Below are 14210 nucleotides of genomic sequence, written 5' to 3' on the forward strand. Positions count from 1 at the left end.
ATCATATGTCTTATTCCATGTTACATTTCCCATTCACAGGACTGACTAACAGTCACAGACAGTAAATAAATATTTGTGGAATTAATACATTGGTTTTACAACCTGAACTTAGTTTAAATTTTTGTAATATCAGTGTTGAAATACTTCCTAGAAAGAGTTCTTGGGAGAAATTTAGTGAGGAAAATCTATCAAACACACAGTATATTTATTGTCCAGCACATTTCAGACTTTCAGTAAATCCTAGATGACACACTGACATACCTCCTTCTATATTTCTTGCCCACTAATTCAGTGCATAAAGAACACACAAACTTTTCAGCTAAAGGTATGTTTCCTTCACTCTTTGTAGATTTTACAAACTATTTTTCAGTGTGTCTCTAACCATTCTTTCCCTAATCATCAACAGCGTGCCCATGTCCTCTCACTGTTTTCCTTCCTTCCCTGACGACAGTGCCTGAAACCAAACCACATATGGAATGGGAAGTCCTTGCCATGTTGCCATCTCACATGCAGCGGAGTGGATGTTTTAAAAACTCATGAAAATGACCAGAGGACAATAAGACTCTCATAAGAGCTGTGCTGCAAAGCAGCCCTGACTAACAGTATATCAGTTAGAAAATATCCTGGAAATTTTCCTGCAAGTTAAAAAAATCTATCCAGATACCATGAACCCAAACAAGCCATAGGATGGGGACAGCCTCTTCATCAGTGTTTTGCCTTCAAGATCTGCATGACTGAAAGCAGCTATTGAACAACACCTCCAGCCTTAGCTTATCATCATGGATAGAAAACCAGTACAAATTTCAAAACAGTAAATTCATTTACTAGGTCTGTTCAATGGCATAATTGTTAGTCAAGCAGCCACGGCTCTCTGGGGAGTATACCTATGAAAATAGCGTAACTTTCCAAGAATGTTTGGAAGCCATTCAGAAAAAATTTTCTTCTTAAATCCACATCAATTCAGTCACCATTAGGCACTTCAGTATGCAAGACTGTGATTAAATCACACATAAACATTTTACAACTCCTATACCTCAGACTCTTGTATGTGAGAAAAATAAGCATTTTTCATGTTTCTCTTTTTCATGCAGATTCTGACTAGAGAAGAGATAAAGGGGTGATAAATGAGGGGGTTCATAGGATATATTAAGGCATACTTTATAATATTTATACAGATTCTCCTACAAGAATCTTTGTCATACTCTGAGTCCTGACCTTGAATTCACCCAGTTGTATTTAACTCCCATTTCTCGGTTCCCTTACTGAGAGTTGTCTTGCCATTGCCCAGGGACCTTTGATTAAAACCCAGAGCTTTTATAATCCTATCAGAGTCTTGACTTCCAGAATATCTGCATCTGTGGGAGGAAGTGACTGAGCCTACTAGAAGATGGGCAACCATACCACAGTGAGCTCATTCCTTCTGTGGGGATTTTCCAGTTTCCCACACCTGCAGGGTCTCCTCTTTGTGATCGTCTTCTTCTCCCATGTGACTATCTTAGCTTCAAACATGGCCATATTGGTGGCCATCAAGCTCAATCACAGCCTTCACATCCCCATGTACTTTCTCCTCTCTGGCCTGTCCTTTTCAGAAACCTGTACCACTGTGGTAATCATCCCCAGAATGCTAGTGGACTTGCTGTCAGACAACAAGACCATTTCTCTTCCTGGGTGTGCCGCACAGATGTTTTTCTTCTTTGGCTTGGGAGGCAATAACTGCTTCATCATGGCTGCCATGTCCTACGACCGTTACACTGCCATTCACAACCCGCTGCACTACCCCATCTTGATGACCCCCAAGATCTGCTTTCAGCTCATGATGGCTTCTTTTGTCACTGGGATGGTGGTGTCGCTGTGCATTGTCCTCACAATATTCAACCTGTCTTTTTGTGACTCCAGCACCATCCAGCACTTTTTTTGCGACATGACACCTGTAGTCTCCCTTGCCTGTGATTACACCTTTTTTCAGAAAATGATCCTTCTTGCATTCAGTGCCTTTGTGTTAGTGGGCAGCTTCATTTTAATTATGATTTCCTATGTCTTCATTGTGGCCATAGTTGTGAAGATGCGCTCTGCAAGGGGGAGATATAAGGCCTTTTCTACTTGCTCTTCTCACCTCATTGTGGTGTGCATCCACTATGGATTTGCTGGCTTTATCTACTTGAGGCCCAAGGACAGCGACTCTTTCTGTGAAGATATGCTGATGTCTGTGACATATACCGTGCTGACTCCCCTGCTTAATCCCATGGTTTACAGCCTAAGAAACAAAGACATGCAGATAGCCCTAGGGAAAGTAGTAGACACTGTGTGTAGGTTTTTCTCTCAGGTGATAAGTAAAAGAGCCCCGAACACTTCTTAAGACATTTACAGAGCATTGATAACTAAAGTGAAGAGAGTGGAGTATTTCTAATAAAAATCACAACCTTATGCACAAAGCAATTAAAGTGTGTTCTAATTGCCTGATATGCCTTGTTTGGTCTCATTCTTTTCCTACTACAAACTAGATGTAGTTTTAAAATATGTTCAAACGTTATTGGACATATGTGTATACATATGCATATACACGGGCACATATGTATGTAGCAAACATAAAAAATGCTCTGAAACACCACATTTTCAAAACTATGGTTGCCTTTGGAGGAGATATATTATTCTAAAAAGAAAAAGGAGAAAGAATGAAAGAAAGAGGTAGAGACAGAGAAAGAAGAAAAGGAAAAAGAAAGATTACTGATTTAGTTGGAAAAGGAGAAAGGAGAAACACAAATTTAGAGTTGCAATGAGTGAAAGACCACAATACAGAGGCATTTCAAATTATTTTTTAAAATTACCTTTTCAACAGTATTCAAAGAGGATGGGAATGGATGAACATCTGGAAAAATAAACTGATAAAACTTACTATAAATGAAATAGGAATTTTTAACATATCAAATTCTGGGAATAATAGAGAAAAAAAATCAATGAAAGAACTATTTTTCCCACCCTCCAACAAGAGTCACATAGAAGGATTCATAATTAACTTGTCAAGTCCTCAAAAAACAATAATTCAAATGTCATTTAAGTTAGAACATAAAGACAAATAGCTTCGAGTTTATGAGAACCACGGAGGTGGAAGGTGCCGTACGTAACTGAATCTAATCGAGGCGACTGCAGTAGAGTTCTCGCATGGACTGTGGAAGATACTGGATGCTTCAGGAGGAATAGGCATTTTAAGGTCACATTGTCTAATGGTACATCTACATTGGTGTGGTTACCAATGCAGGGAAGCAGGACTCAGGGGATGAGATGGTTAAAGGATCAAGAGGCTAGTGGTAAAGTCTTTCAAAAATGAGGAGTAGAAACTGGGTGGTCAGTAAAGAATTCTGGGATTAACAGCCTATTGTTTCACAGCTGGATAATACTGCTGTCGCTGAGTAAATTGTTTTGTCATGAAGATTGCAAATAAACACTTTAGAAATATGATAAGGAGTTAGGAGAATGTCAACGTTGTTAATGCTGCCTTTAGAATAGAGAAGTAGGCAACTTCTTTTCAATAGAGCTGAGAAGGAAATTAGGTTTACTGAAGATGAAAAGAGAGAATATACTCTGTGTAAAGCTGATGAGTGGAAGAAAGAAGATTCCAAAATGAAAATAAGCATATTCGGAGAAACCCCAATAAAGAAGATTCCAAAGAGAAGCATAGTGTTGTGCTGGAGTGAATTCAGGAGAGGAGAGCTGCCAATGGGCTGTTACTGGGACTCTTACCATAGAAATAAAAGGCATCCAAATCAAAACAGAAGAAATAGAATTGTCTCTATTTGCAGGTGACATGATACTATATTTAAAAAAACCCTAAAGACTCTACCCGAAACTTTTAGTACTAATAAACAAATTCAGGGAAGTTACAGTATACAAAATCAATATAAAAATCAATTGCATTTGTATACTCTAATAATGAAGTAGCAGACAGAAACTTAAAAGACAATTCAATTACAATAGCATCAAAAAAATTAAATACCTGGAAATAAATTTAATGAAGGTGGTGAAAGATTGCTACACTAAAAACTATGACACTGATGAAAATATTGAAGAAGACACAAATCAATGGAAAGATATTCCATGCACATGAACTGGAAAAATATTGTTAAAATGTACATACATATAAAATAATCTACAAATTTAATAAAATCTAAGAAATAGAACTGATACATGAATTCCAAACTGCCCTCTTGATGTTCTGCTTATCTGTCAGACCTCACCCTTACTGGACTATTGCCCCTGAGACAGAGGAATTCCAAGAAGCTGACAAGCCCCCCAAGGAGGAGCATTCCAGACATACCAGAACTTTTGCCTCAGTATCCCCTCAGGCTCTCCCAAACACTATATAACTTGCCCCTAGTCTGTAACCGGGGCTCTTCTTCCCAGGAGAACTGCCCGGCAGGGTTCCTTTCTTCCTTTCAATAAAGCCTGTTACTCTGGTCTTTCGGACTCCCATGGATTCCAACAAGAACAAACTATTCTAAGACTGTATGAAACCACAAAATACCACAAATAGCCAAAACAATCTTGAGAAAGAAGAAAAAAGTAGAAAATACCACCATTTCTGATTCTAGACTGTATTATCAAGTTATAATAAATAGTGTGGTAATACCATAAAAACAGATACATAGGGATTATAAAAAAAGAAAAGGAAACCTACTAAATGGGAGAAATATATATATATATATATATATATATATATATATATATATATATTTTTTTTTTTTTTTTTTTTTTTTTTTTGGTATTTTTCTGAAGCTGGAAATGGGGAGAGACAGTCAGACAGACTCCCACATGCGCCCGACCGGGATCCACCCGGCACGCCCACCAGGGGGCGATGCTCTGCCCCTCCAGGGCGTCGCTCTGCCGTGACCAGAGCCACTCTAGCACCTGGGGCAGAGGCCAAGGAGCCATCCCCAGCACCCGGGCCATCTTTGCTCCAATGGAGCCTTGACTGCGGGAGGGGAAGAGAGAGACAGAGAGGAAGGGGGGGGTGGAGAAGCAAATGGGCGCTTCTCCTATGTGCCCTGGCCGGGAATCGAACCGGGGTCCCCCACACGCCAGGCCGACGCTCTACCGCTGAGCCAAACGGCCAGGGCCTGGGAGAAATATATTTAAAGGATATATTCGATAAAGTGTTAATATCCAAAAGAAAAGAGAGAACTCACAGAACTCAATAAAAACCAGCCCTGGCCGGTTGGCTCAGCGGTAGAGCGTCGGCCTAGCGTGCGGAGGACCCGGGTTCGATTCTCGGCCAGGGCACATAGGAGAAGCGCCCATTTGCTTCTCCACCCCTCCGCCGCGCTTTCCTCTCTGTCTCTCTCTTCCCCTCCTGCAGCCAAGGCTCCATTGGAGCAAAGATGGCCCGGGCACTGGGGATGGCTCCTCGGCCTCTGCCCCAGGCGCTAGAGTGGCTCTGGTCGCAATATGGCGACGCCCAGGATGGGCAGAGCATCGCCCCCTGGTGGGCAGAGCGTCGCCCCATGGTGGGCGTGCCGGGTGGATCCCGGTCGGGCGCATGCAGGAGTCTGTCTGACTGTCTCTCCCTGTTTCCAGCTTCAGAAAAATGAAAAAAAAAAAATAATAAAATAAAAAAATAAATAAATAAAAACCAAACAATCCAGTTAAAAATGGGCAGAGCATCTAAATACACATTTCCACAAAGAAGACATATAGATGACCAGTATGCACATGAAAAGATGTTCAATATCACTAATCATCAAAGAAATGTAAATTAAAACTATGAGATATCACCATACACCAGTTAGAAGGGCTGTTTCAAAAAGTCAGGAAATAACAAGTGTTGGCGAGGATGTGGAGATAAGGGAACCCTCATGAACTGTTGGTGGGACTGTAAATTAGGGCAGCCTTTATGGAAAACACTATGGAGATTTCTCAGAAAAATAATAATAGAGGCCCTGGCCAGATGGCTCAGTGGATAGAGTGTTGATCTGGCGTATGGACATCCTGGGTTTAATTCCCAGTCAAGGCACACAAGAGAACTGACCATCTGCTTCTTTCCCCCTCCTCCTTTCCCTCCCACAGACAGTGGCTCCCTTGGTTTACTCCAGTGGTTCCAGCATTACCTTGGGTTCTGAGGATAGTTTGTTTGGTCCCAGCATCAACTTCAGGTGCTAAAAATAGCTCTGTTGATTCATGCATCAGCTCCAGACAGGAATTGCTGGGTGGATCCTGGTCAGGGTGCATGTGAGAGTCTGTCTATCTCCCCTCCTCTCACTTAAAAATAAAAGTAGAACTACCATGTAATTCAGCAATTCTACTGAGTGTTTATCTTAAGAAAACAAAAACACTGTTTTAAATGATAGATGAACTCTTAGGTTCACTGCAGCATTAGTCATAATAGGCAAGATGTGGAAGCAACCTAAGTTTTCATCAGTAGACTAATGATGGATAAGGAAAATGTGGTGCATACATACTGTACAATGGAATATTACTCAGCCATATAGAAATGAAATCTTGCCATTATGCAACAATGTGGATGAACCTTGAAGGTATTAAGTCAAAGAAGTCAAAGAATGACAAATATCCTATGGTTTCACTTATATGTGGAATCTGAAAGCAAAACAAGTGACAAACAACCCTCTCCAAACTCAGAAACTTAGAACAGATTGGTGATTTCTAGAAGTGAGGAGGGTTGGGGGGCCAACATAATGGGTGAAGGGGGCCCTGAGCTACAGACTGCCAGTTATAAAATAAACAGGGCATAATGGTATAATAGCTCGCAAAGTTGTTGAGAAATTATACCAGCTTGGACTGCAAGGGATAGTGCAAAGTGAGGAGGTCTTGGACTCTCAACTTAGAATGGGCAGGAAATAGACCACAAAAACCATTTAGCTATAACATGGGCTATTCTTTTTCTTGTAAAAATGATTTGGAGGATTGAACTAGATGCTCAGGAGGCAGAGTAAATGAGTCACAAAAAGTAATTGGCAGGAAGCAGGACTAGATCCAGATCCAAAAAATGGCAACATGTGTCCACTTAAATTTTGTAATTTCCATTGGTCAGTGTTGCTAGGTGACTATTGTATCCCTCTTTATGAAAAGTAGTATTTACTACAGTGTTTCTACCGCTGTATCAGTAGTGCCTGATAGATGTGTAGGGGTCATACTCACATGCTTTGTCTCTTTAGTTCCTAGATCTTCAATCAAGAGAGACTGTAATTGAGGAATTATGCTCACGGAACCTCCCCCATGTCTGATATGGATCTCATGATGACAGAATCAGTGCTGGTACTGTAAAGTAATAATGTTTTCGGAAACATACAAGGGTATAAATGTATTTTGGTAGGTGGGAAACACATAAATAGTAGTGGTCAGATGAATTACAGTAGATTGGAGATGGTTCAAAGGTCTTTGCTATCTATCATGGAAAGATGTGATCTTATTTCCCTTCCCTTAAATATGGACTGGCTTTAGTGATGTTTTTTCCCAGTAGAAGAGAGCGACAATGACCTAAGCCTGGTCATAGAAAACACTGAGGATTCTTTTTAGTCTCTTAGGATACTTGCTATTGGAGTCTGAGCTACCATGGGAAAAATTCAACTACTTTGCTGGTAAGACAATATGGAAAGATTCAAAGAGTACATGGAGAAGGAGAGGCATTCAAGATATCTCTGCCAAGGTGCCAGGCTTCTGATGAAGCCATACTGGATTCTTTAAATTGCTCAGATGCCACCTGAGTAACACTAAGTGACTCCTGTTAATTACTTGTGGAGAAGAAATGCTGAGTCAAGACCAACCTGAACTTCTGATTCACAGAATAATAGAATGCAAAAGAATAGTTTTGTTGTAAACCAGTAAGTCTTGAGTAATTTGTTATGCAGCAATAGGTAACTGAAAATCACTTTTCTTTAACTAATTAATGGTATCCCATTCACATCCACCGAATTTTCAAAGCCAAATATTTCTAAGGTTTCCTATGCCAATTTAAATTTTTTTTTAACAGTCCATACTAATTCATCTGCAACTTCTCTTTTGATCTTTTACTAAACTATATTTTGAATAGGTTAAATTCTCTCTAACTACACTGCAACTGACTAGCCCAATGTACTATTATTCCAGATTTTGACTATTAACCTCACTGGTACACAGCTTCCACTCTGCACTTTTATAATTAATTTTCTATGCAACAATCAGAGTGATCTTTAAAAAAACAACTCACAGTACATTAGACCTATTTAAGTCACCATTTAATGGCTCCCCATTCCTTTTAGAATTAAATTCAAACACTTTTCTATGGCCTCTGAAACTCCCCTTGATCTATTTTGAGCATCTCTCTGTCCTCCTGTTTATTATGGCCTCCATATTTCTTGAGATTATCAGGATTTTTGCACTTGCTGATTTCCCCTCACTCTCCTTACCAATAGGTACTTCCAACTTTCACTCAATTACCACCTCTCCCAAGTGACCTTCATTGCTACTCTAAGGTAACACCATCCACATCTCACACTTACTTATCCTTTGTAAAGTCATATCAACCCAACTATCTCTTCACCATTTATCATGTTTTGTATTCACAATGTCTACTTCCTTTCTAGTGTCACTCCATTAATATCAAACTGTATGAGAACTCTGTTCTATTCATCAGCGTATCTTTAGTGTTTACTCAGTTGGTAGAAAATAATCAAGGTTCAGTAAATACTTTTTGAAATGAATGACTACCTGATATTTACCAGGTTCAAAGCCAAGGTCAAATAGTCCTCATAGACTAAGAGGTAACATGGGAAAAAATTAACATTCTTTGAGGCCCCCTGTCCGACCTTCTCCCTGAATTATCTAAACAAACCAAGAAATATATCTATATAAACAGGTATGGGTATTAATTTTTGTTATTGGTCTTTGACTTGAATTATTTTCCAATGAGCAAAGATCAAATGATACCTCAGGTAAAATACAGAACACTCCTACAGCTCTCAGATATGAACCTAGAGTCTGGAAAGATGTTAGTCTTTCTATTACAAACTTTAGAGTGCACATAGCTAAAGCTCTGAGATGTCACAGCAGTCAGGATGTACCTGGAATTTTCACAGAACAATTGAAAATGCTGTTTATTAACAATCCAATACTACAATAACACCTCCAAATAGGTTTAGAGCAAAAGATGATATTGTCTCTTAGCTCAATTATACTAGATAATGAAAGGGTGAAGACATATATGGCTGATACCACTCCTGTTTTTAGTATCAAATGAAAGTCTGCAAGCCTGAATAGTCACACTCTGGGGAACATTTTATTATATATGATGATGGAGTCAATAATTATTGACTGAATGGGATTCTAGCAGTGTGCCAGTGTCTTTGTACTTTTATTATCATTTTGCTGTAAGGTGTCCCAGCTGGACTGTTACATAATAGAAATGTAATTTTGGTTCCTGCTTCCAGATCCTCATACGAACTCCTAAAATCCTTGCAATTCCCTGAGTAATAAGAGTGCTGAGAGCATCTTTTGTTGTATCGTATTTAGACTGACCCTCGTTCCTGAATCCCCTGGAATTTCCTGGATGAGAGGAGCATCTTTTGTTCTAATGAGGAGGCTTTTGGTGGGCTCCTGCACAGATTGCTGATGGGGGCTGGTCCCCAGAAATACCAAACCATAATTACAAGCTTGGAATGTTCTGTCCGCACCGCCCACCCCATACTGTGGGAAAGAGACAGAGGATACAGATTAATTTAATGTTGGTCAGGGAGCTGCCATAAAAATCTTTAAATAATGGTGTGGAGAATTTCCACACTGGTGAACACAGGCATATCCCAGGTGGTCAGTGCACTCCAACATCATGGTGACAGAATCTGCTGCCTTGGGGATCCTTCCAGACCTTGAGCTACGCATCTCTGCATATGTCTACTAATTTGTATCTTTTCTGTCATTTACAATAAACCAGTAAGTGTAGGTAAATGTTTGTACAAAGTTTGTGAGCCATTCCAACAAATTACAAAACCTGGGAGGGGGATATGAGGACCCCTGACTGTAGCCACTTGGGCAGTAATGTGGGTACTGGGGGATCCATTACTTGCACTTAGTGTCTGAAGTGAGGGCAGTCTTGTGGGACTGCATCCTTAAACCTGTGAAGTCTGACACAACCACCTTAGTGTCACAATTAAATTTAAAAAATAGGTCATTAAATTGCTATCTAGATATTTAGACAATATTGGTTTTTTACTTGGTTGGTATTGGGGGAAAAACCACATATTTGGTTGTGAGTATAGAAAACAGTTTTGCTTTACCAATTGTTTAATCATTTCATGTTTTTAATATATCTATGTTAACTTTTGGTCTTTTTTATGTATTTTCCACCACCAGATTGCAATATTGTATCCTATATTTTTATTAACAGTTTCCTTTAAATACTTTGCGTTTTATTCCATCTCCTCTTTCTCCCTCCCCATCTTCACTTCTCCCGTCCCATTACACTGAGACATGGGCTTTCGTGCTCTGAGTCCTGCTTTCACATGCTCATCAACTGCTTAGACTTGGGACTTTCCTAGTCCAGAAAAATCTCCTCCCCTTTCTAGTCTCATCATGATAATAAAAATGACAGTAAATCACTACTCAAGAAATACAATTAATGCAATCGATGAAATCTTTCTAGTTTTTAATGCATTCTAATTTCTTTATAAATCCAGACTATGGAAATTGTAGCATCCACCGGGTACGAGAACAAATGTCGGAGACTTTCAGGAGTTCAGATGTTACTTTATTGGCCAGTTTAACCTGCGCAGGGGCCAACTCCCGAGATGTCTGGAGACACCGTGCCCACAAGGAGCTGCAAATGGGAGCCGCACCTGGAGCTTACAGCCAGGCCCTTATATATCCTAAGTGAGCAAGCATAATACAGAAGCAAATGTGGCAGTTTAGCTATTGGCTAGGGAGGTCGCAGGCAGCATAGCAACAGGGGCTGGCATAGCAACAGGGGCCGGTTTCAGCTTAGTGGCGAATTTCAAACCTAAACTTCTGATAAGGGTCTCTGACCTTCTTTGTTCCCAGCCTCACAGGAGCCATATCAGCACTTACTGTTCCTTCCATAGTTACACTCTTTGCAGCACTCCCTGTTCCTTCAATAGTTACACTCTTTGGCAGCCCCAGTACTCCCTGAATCTAACAGAAATATGATTGTATGAGTCGATCAATTTCAATATTAGAATTAAAGATATCCCTTTAAATTCTTACCATTAAAGAATACTACATTATGCCAAATAAAACTATTTGTTTTTAACATGTGTTTAAACATGGTTAAACTTCCAGTCAAACCTTATGAATGAGCCCAAAATGATCCTTATCTTTGTTTTGGACTCTGCACAACCTAGACTTTCTTAGGTGTAGAGTTTGTTTCAGAGCCTGATACAAAGAAACAGCTTGGGCTTGTTTACTCCAATCTAATCCTCTAGGACAGACACAGCTGAAATCATTAGATTGATTGTGGTGTCCCAGTATAGATTAAGTGCATGGAGCCAGAGGATTTGAGTCCACATCTCCCTTGACAAACTATTATATCGCCCTAGGATTCAGTATTCTATCTGTAAATTGAGGAAACCTTATAAAACCAGGATTATGAAACTGCTATGAAAATTAAATGGAGAATGGTGGTTTTGGACCCAGACTTTCTGGATTCAAACACTGAATGCACAACCTCCTAGCTGCATGATTTTGGGCAGTCTACTTAATAACTCTGTGCCCAAAATTATTTATTTGTAAAATAGAAATAATTGTACTACTTCATATGGTTGTTTAGAGAAATAAACCAGTTAATATATATAATGTGCTTAGAATAGGATTTGCACACAGTAAGTGCAAATTATTGCTTGCTAGGTAAATTAAATAAGAAAAAAAAACAGTTGGCACCTACAGCTGTTAATAATAGTGATAATTAAAGTAATAATAATTGGTTTACAAATGTATAAAAATAAGTGTTAGAAGAAGTATGAGGCCCTGGATGATTGGCTCAGTGGTAGAGCATTGGCCCAGCATGTTGATATCCTAGGTTTGAACCCCGTCAGGGCAGACAAGTGAAGCAACCATCTGCTTCTCTACCCTGCCCCTTCTCTGTCTCTCTTTCCTTCTTGCAGCCATGGCTCTATTGGTTGAGCAAGTTTGCCCCAGCACTGAAGACGGCTCCATGGAGCTTATGCCTCAGATGCTAAAAACAGTTTGGTTGCCAAGCAATGAATCCAGATTGGCAGAGTACCCTCTGAAGGGTGCTTTCCGGATGGATCCCGGTCACAGTGCATTTAGGAATGTGGGAGTCTGTCTCTCTGTCTTATCTCCTCTCACTTGGAAAAGAAACAAAAAAGACGTATGAATTTAAATAAGCAATCAGGTACACAGCATTTGCTAGATCCTAAAAGAGCTGCAGGTGAACACAAATTTTATAGTTCACCTGACATGGTAAGAATGGATCCTAAGAATAAAATCTGATAGTTGCCTTTCTAAGGGCATCCTTCACATCTTTGTTCCTCAGACTGTAGATGAGAGGGTTCAGCATGGGGATCACCACCGTGTAGAACAGAGACACCACTTTGTTCTGGTCGGTTGAGTAGCTGGATTTGGGAAGCACATAAATGAAGGTAATAGTTCCATAGTAGAGGGTAACAGCAGTGAGGTGGGAAGTGCAGGTGGAGAAGGCCTTGTGTCGGCCCTCAGCAGAACGCATCTTTAGGATGGTGATGAGGATGTACATATAAGAGAGAGATATCACAAACACTGTGACCACAATAATGGACCCAGAAGAGAGGGAAGGGATGATTTCAACAATGGAGACATCTGAGCAGGAAATTTTTAACAAAGGGGAGAAGTCACAGAAAAAGTGATCTACTTGATTGGGTCCACAGAAAGACACACTCAATAAACAGCCAGTAAATGTCCAAGCATTCACAAATCCACCCAAGTAGGACAACCCCACTAAGAGAATGCAGATTCTGGGGGCCATGCGGGTGGTATAGAGCAGTGGTGAGCAGATGGCCACGTAGCGATCATAGGCCATGGCAGCCAGCAGGAAGCACTCAGTGGTCCCAAACTTCACCATAGAACAGAGTTGAGCCACACAGCCAGCAACAAGCAGAGAGATGCCTTTCCTCAGGAAGCCCATGAGCATGACAGGTGTGACTGAGGAGGATAACCATATGTCTACAAAGGCCAAGTGGCAGAGGAAAAAGTACATTGGGGTATGAAGCTGAGGGCTGCTACTAATTAACATAATAATGCTGACATTGCCCATTAAGGTGACAATGTAGACTCCTAGAAATATCACAAAGAAGATGACCTTAAGTGTAGATTCCTCTGTTAACCCCAGAATGATAAACTTGGTCACACTGGTGTGGTTTCCAATCTCCATGTTTTCTGTGAATTATTCCTGTTGAGGCAAATGTGACTATTCATTTTTACACTTCTTTGTGTTTTGCCATTGTGTTGTGACCAAGTCAATGTTCCTCTGTTTTGAGGCATCCTATGAAAGAAGTATTAAAGATGAATAACAAGAGAAGACAGAGAAATTACAGTACAATATGATAATTTCAGTGTATACTAAGTAGCCAGTGAAAATTAGAAAGTTATGCTTTTCAGAATAAGAAAATAAAAGTGTGAAAATAATTTTAAAATATTTTGTATTATAAAATAATATAATTGGGACTATGTTATTTACCTGAAAATTTCACTTATGTATATCATTTGTTTTCATAAACATCAGTTGAATAAATATCCATGCAAATATATTCAACATTTCAGTAAATCTTTTTTGCATACATTTTCTTTAATTACTTTATACATATAATTAACAACTAAAGAAAGACTCACGTACAAATCATTGACAATGCCTCATGATCCATTTTGATTTAGTGTACTTTGGGGGCATAAGTAAGTAACATTTACTTACTTGTAATCATACGATATATTCCATTTTAGTAACTTGCAGTTTCAGTCAATATTATCAATAAAATAAATTCCAGTATCCAAAAAAATACCCATATCTGAAATGCTGGATGATAATTTGTAAAAATTCTTAGCATGGTATCTATGAGGTTTCATAATCTGTCTCTAATTAGTTTCTAAATGCATCTTCTTATACATGCTTTTTTGCAATTTTTGTGCTTTTAAGAGACATGTTAACAAAAATAGATGTTTTATACTCAGTGTTATTGGTTCTAATTTTCAGAGAAACACAATTTTCTGCTAACACCATCATTTCA

At 39.4% G+C, this 14210-nt stretch overlaps 2 protein-coding genes across 2 annotated transcripts; one reads left to right on the forward strand and one right to left on the reverse strand.

Moving 5' to 3' along the window:
- The first annotated feature begins 1387 nt into the window (after window positions 1-1387).
- Window positions 1388-2356, forward strand: LOC136388778 (olfactory receptor 10J4-like). The gene has a single exon (XM_066360581.1). It carries the CDS (start codon window positions 1388-1390, stop codon window positions 2354-2356), a length of 969 nt encoding a protein of 322 aa, XP_066216678.1.
- Window positions 2357-12427: 10071 nt separating this feature from the next.
- On the reverse strand, window positions 12428-13380 carry LOC136388779 (olfactory receptor 5P1-like). Its single transcript, XM_066360582.1, has one exon. It carries the CDS (start codon window positions 13358-13360, stop codon window positions 12428-12430), a length of 933 nt encoding a protein of 310 aa, XP_066216679.1. The 5' UTR covers window positions 13361-13380.
- Between the last annotated feature and the right edge of the window lie 830 nt (window positions 13381-14210).

Source organism: Saccopteryx leptura, chromosome 1, assembly GCF_036850995.1.
Source record: "Saccopteryx leptura isolate mSacLep1 chromosome 1, mSacLep1_pri_phased_curated, whole genome shotgun sequence".
Taxonomy (NCBI): domain Eukaryota; kingdom Metazoa; phylum Chordata; class Mammalia; order Chiroptera; family Emballonuridae; genus Saccopteryx; species Saccopteryx leptura.